The sequence below is a fragment of the Panthera pardus genome, unplaced genomic scaffold (genome assembly GCF_024362965.1).
Source record: "Panthera pardus isolate Hobbes unplaced genomic scaffold, ASM2436296v1 HiC_scaffold_20, whole genome shotgun sequence".
In the NCBI taxonomy this organism is placed as follows: domain Eukaryota; kingdom Metazoa; phylum Chordata; class Mammalia; order Carnivora; family Felidae; genus Panthera; species Panthera pardus.
The window spans coordinates 45,491,115-45,496,578 of record NW_026526766.1 but is presented as its reverse complement, the minus strand read 5'-3'; the positions used below and the strand labels follow the sequence as shown (position 1 = coordinate 45,496,578).

The 5,464-nt window shown below is 47.0% G+C and overlaps 1 protein-coding gene across 1 annotated transcript; it reads left to right on the top strand.

Moving 5' to 3' along the window:
* Positions 1 to 930: 930 nt before the first annotated feature.
* On the top strand, positions 931 to 1,664 carry LOC109261309 (interferon omega-1-like). The gene has a single exon (XM_019439870.2). It carries the CDS (start codon positions 931 to 933, stop codon positions 1,519 to 1,521), a length of 591 nt encoding a protein of 196 aa, XP_019295415.2. The 3' UTR covers positions 1,522 to 1,664.
* Positions 1,665 to 5,464: the final 3,800 nt, after the last annotated feature.

Sequence of the window (5,464 nt, the reverse complement as noted above, 5' to 3'; positions counted from 1 at the left end):
TATCTGTGCTCACAGGAAGAAAAACAGTGCTGAATCCGAGAAAGAAGAGAATGATGGCCCGTCTAAAAGGTGTGAGTAATAATGAGGAAGGAAACACCAAGGAGTAGGATGAGGCTACAAGAAAGAAGATGCTGGTGTTTGGTTTCTCCCAGGGAATCATCACAAATACATTTTAAAAATAATTTTCATTCTTCAGGTTTTGAAAAAAATGTTGGAGGCCATGCCAATTGTTCCCTAACCATGACCTGGAGTAAACATTTCCATCAACCATTCTTTTCATCACTATCCAGTAAGAAAGAGGGCGGTGAAATTAGCCACTTGCTTGATTTCATGTACCAGTGAATTTCAGTATCTCCAGTGTTGAAATATTTTCCTCAATTCCCGAGTTTTCCTGTCATTTTTTAAAATGAAGAATACTTACTTGATTCTAGGGACAAAATTATTTTTATTTATTTTCCTATTATCCTTGAATAGACCAGAAAGAGGATATTATTTATTTTAAATTTAGATTTTTAACATCCTCAGCACTGATGAACATGCTTGCCTGAAACTGATCTGCTTGAGAAATGGAAGTTTGGTCCATCTGCATTCGCATGTCCCTACTCACATTTCCAGCTTCCCTCACTTGATGAGAGAGCATCCCTCTCTCGATTGGGATCCATTGGGATGGACATATCAGAAGTTTATTGGGAAATAAATCTTCCATTGCCAACGTAGTATTTTAGATTGATGACATCTTCTTACACAATAAGGAGAATGCATAAATGAAAACAAAAAAAAGGAAGTAGAAGTGGAGAGGATGTTCAGAAAATGAAATTGTCCGCGTTCCCTATTTAAGAGCCATGCTTCGAGGCCGTCCTCAGAGAACCTCGGCCCCGAGGTCCCCCAGCCGCCCAGCTCAGCCCGCCCAGCAGCCCCCTCGGCTTCCCCATGGCTCTCCTGCGCCCTCTGCTGACCGCCCTGGCGCTGCTCACCTGCCGCCCTGGAGGCTCTCTGGGCTGTGCCCTGCCTGGGAGCCACGCGCAGGTTAGCAGGGACAACTTGGTGCTCCTGGGCCAGATGCGGAGACTGTCCCCTTTCTTGTGCCTGCGGGCCAGAAAAGACTTCCGCTTCCCCCGGGAGATGCTGGAGGGCGGCCAGCTCCGGGAGGCCCAGGCCGCCGCCGCCGTCCTGCGGGAGCTGCTCCAGCAGACCTTCAACCTGTTGCACACGGAGCGCTCCTCGGCGGCCTGGAGCCCCGCGCCGCTGCACGGACTCCGCTCTGGCCTCCACCGGCAGCTGGAAGCCCTGGACGCCTGCCTGGTGCAGGCCACGGGCGAGGGAGAGCGCGCCCCGGGGATGCACGGCCCTGCCCTGGCCATCAAGAGGTACTTCCAGGACATCCGCGTCTACCTGGAGGACCAGGGATACAGTGAGTGCGCCTGGGAAATTGTCAGACTGGAAATCATGAGAGCCTTGTCCTCCTCGGCGACCTTGCAAGACAGCTTGGCCATCAAGGATGGAGACCTGGGGTCACCTTGAAGTGATTCTCACTGCCTAACGTGCCACATCACCCTGCACTATGCCTGCTCACTTCAAGAGACACTCACTGCAGCCTTCATTACAGAATTTATTGACTTTAATTCCACAAATATTTTGTGAGTAGTATTAAGCAAGAATATGTAAAAAAAAAAAAAAAAAATCCGGCTTCAGGATCATCAGTCCTTAAGAGATGATTGCCCTGATGTTATTTATTTATTGTTTATTATTTATTTATTTATTTATTCATTCATTCTTTTGACTAATTTATATTTATATTTCCCTATAAAGGTTTTTGTCTTTACATTGTGTTAAAATTTATAAAACGTATTCACCTTTTCATTTTATTAAATATGCATTTTGTCTTAATAAATTCTTATCAAAGACAACTTGTTGAGTCTCTTTATTCTTAAAACCTAAGTCCAGGGTGCCGGGTGATTCAGTCAGTTGGGTGCCCAACTTTCACTTGGGTCGTGATCTCACAGTTCATGAGTTTGAGCCCAGAGTCGGGTTACTGATAAAGGCCCTACTCACTTTTCCACCTTCCCCCGCTTGATGAGAGAGCATCGCTCTCCCTCATCCCAAGCCTCACCATGGTGCCCTTCCCCTGGGTGCAAAACCTCTGTGACCCCAAACAGAGGGACAGTTCCAGAAGGCTTAGCTTTGGACAGATTTCCTTGGCGCACAGCAGAGAAGGCTCTAGTAAGATGCTTATACTTTATCAGTGACCTCTCCTCTCTCCTGACAGTATTTTCTTTTCCACATATAAAAAGTGAGCATCAGATGTGCCTCATTTTCATCTTCTTCATCCCAGCCCTACAACCACCTGTAGGTATTATCTTGCTTCTGTCATTCTGTTCATACCCAGACTATTTGAAGTTCTCTGCGGTGTCTGTTCCCAGTTCGTGGTCAGGTCGTCCTGCCCTCACTGTAACGTGGATTCAGCCTCCCTGTTCTCCTGAAACTGCTCGGCCCAGGTTTACACTAAACCACATCTTACTGAGGTCAGAGATTGCTGTCAGCCAGCCCTGGCTGCCATTTCCAAACATCTGAGCCCTTTGGCCACGCCTCCACTTTCAAGTCTGACCTCCATGTGGCTTCTGTGTCTCTACTGTCTTCTGCTTTTCTGCTCCTGCCCCGCTCTTTCCTTTGTTGACTATTTTCTCTCATCTTGGGGCAATCTGGGTGTTTCTCAAAATTCCATGCTGGGTGCCACACTCCTTCCTCTCTGCACATACAGACCCAACCTCCCAAATAGTTCCGAGTGTCATCTCTAAGATATGACTTCCAGGTGTGTGTCTTTGCCCAGAATCGTATCACGAGCATTAGTCATCATCTCCAAACTCTTATTTCTGTCTGCGCTCCTACAATATCTCCACTGATCATGTTCAGAATCGACCATCATGCATTTATTTGGCGAACTCCTACAGATCCTTGGATGCCAGCTTGGCAGATGCTTCTTGTAGAGTTTGTGCCCCTTTCATGCTCCTTTGTGCTCCCAGTGTCCTGTCCTTTCCCTGTCCTGGCCACAGAATGACGTTACTTGAAAGCTCAATGACCCAGAACCACCAGACTGGAAGCTCTGTGACAGCAGGCGGTGTGTCCACTATTTCGTCGTATCGGGCACCCACCGCAGCGCCCACGGATAGAAGATGTATTCACTACTTCGTTGTTGAAAGTGAAATTCCAAGATTCTGTAATATCTTTCACTTTGGTGTCTAGTTCATGCAATCGCTGAAATGGAATCAACAATCATCAGACATGATTTCTCCAAGAAACTTTTAAGTCCGGTGGACCAGCTCCAGCTGCTATAATCTGTCAGAGTGTCCACTTCACCTCCTTCATCATTGTAGAAAGGATTCCTACGTAATTACTTACTCCTTATGGTTAGCCTTCTCTGCCACAGTGTTCCACTAAAGAAAATAATATTTTTGTTTTATTTCCCAACACATTCACCAACACAAGTGAATTACTGGGATACTTCAAAATATTTCTTTATGAGTCCTTGAAAGGAGTCAAACTGTTTATGTTCCCCTTGGATTTAAAGACACCTTAAGCATTTAAGCACACTTGGATCTCATTATGAGTAAGACACAACGTTGAAGCTAGATTTCATATCCCTGAAGCAAATGAACACAGACGACAAAACCGGTCTTACAATAATATGACAAGTACATTTTGTAAATACAACACTTGCTGTGGATAAATGCATAAATTATAATTCTTAAACATGTAAAAATGTAGTGTCTATCCATTCCAAAGTAGAGTCCCCGTATTATTGAAAAAATGAAACTGTCAAAAATGACTGAGCACAGTTCACAGGTGAAGGCAAAAAAAACGTCTTTGAATTGGGTGACTATTCACAAGTGGAAGCCACTTAGGCGTTGATGAGACTCAACTGTGGATGGTTGGCAAGACCCCATTTCCTGCGAAGCAAGGGATCCTGAGACCATGCTGTCACTCCTGGGATTCTGCCCCTATTCACCACTTGAGTACCTGTAAGCCATGTTCTTCCCCCAAGGGAGTGGACTGCTAAAAGGTCGGATTTTGCTTATACTACTTTGTGACAGCATCCTTAAGCCAGCTCCCTCCCCACCGGCCAGGCCCAGGGCAACAGCTCTCCCAGTAAAGCCTCCTCCTCTCCTCCCTTCCAAAGGTGGTCCCTTTTCTATATGGAGTCTTGCAGTTTTTGTCATTCAGACCTCCGGTTGATATCTTTGGTGTTCAGAATGATGTAATAACTATCTAGCTGTGTTTGAGGGACTAGACAAGCTAAGGGTCACCCTCTGCCATCTTAACTCCCAAGCTCAGTTGTGGAAGGTTGAGTCCGAGTCTCCTCTCCAACTTGCCGGGTTTTCTGATGAGCTTATTAATACAGAGAAAGCACTTCTTGATTTCCGCTTCTGAATTTCCAGTCTGACAACATCCCGGGCAGGGCAGCTATGTACTGTCTTGCCAGAGAAGACTGATTCTTTGCAACTAGCTCCCCACAGGCAGGCTGGCGTCCTCGTTGCTCGGGAGGGTCTTTTCCTTCCCCATCTCCTGCGCCAAACTGGTCACCGGGTCGTCCACCTTCTCATCGAGTCCAGTGAGCACTTTCAGCGGTTCGTGCCGGATCGTCGTGAAGTTGGATCATCATCTCCTGAAGACAGAGATGGCCTGCGCTCTTTGGAACTGGCTGCCATGCACCTGCTTCTGGGAAAACCTGAAAATGTTCTCGGTCCTTCAGGCACGACAGCAAGGACGATCCTCCCCGCATACTGCAGAACTATGACGGTCTCCAGCGTGGGCAGGCCACGGTTCTGGGCCAGGTCGCCGCAGGGGGTGCTGACAGAGCTGGAGAGCATCGTCTCCAGTGTCATCATGAAGAGGCTGGCAGGCCCCAGGTGGGCGTGATGACGCACAAGTCCACCCCGGGGAGACTTTACCCAGCTACTCTGAACACCTTCTTGCACATGAGGTTCTTCATTAGGCCGGGACTGCCGCCTCGGTTCTTCTCCCGATCTTCTTTCCACTTTTTGTCAGGGCTTCAGACAACGTCATGACCTCAACACTTCCTTTGTATTGTGACGCTGCAGATCAAACACACTCATGGAAATAATAGAAGTCTCAGTCCAATAGGATACGTTCACCTAAATGAGACCCCAGGTTGAGGTAAAAACCCGACTCTCCGTCCATGTCTCTTTTTCAATTCTAAAAAGAACGCTCAGTGGTTTGATCCAGGTACCATTCTTCCACTTCTTCCAATGCACTCGAAGACAACATGCCCCAACCCTCTGCATTTCCCTCGTAAGGGGCTCTCCATTAAGTTTGAATTCTCCCCTATTTCTTTACAGGAGACATGGCTCATATATTCTGACACAGTCTGAAGATAATAGAGGCATAAAGGTGAACTTCAAAGGTTAACTTACAGAGTTCTCTGCATCCTGTCCCCCAGAAGGTGCTG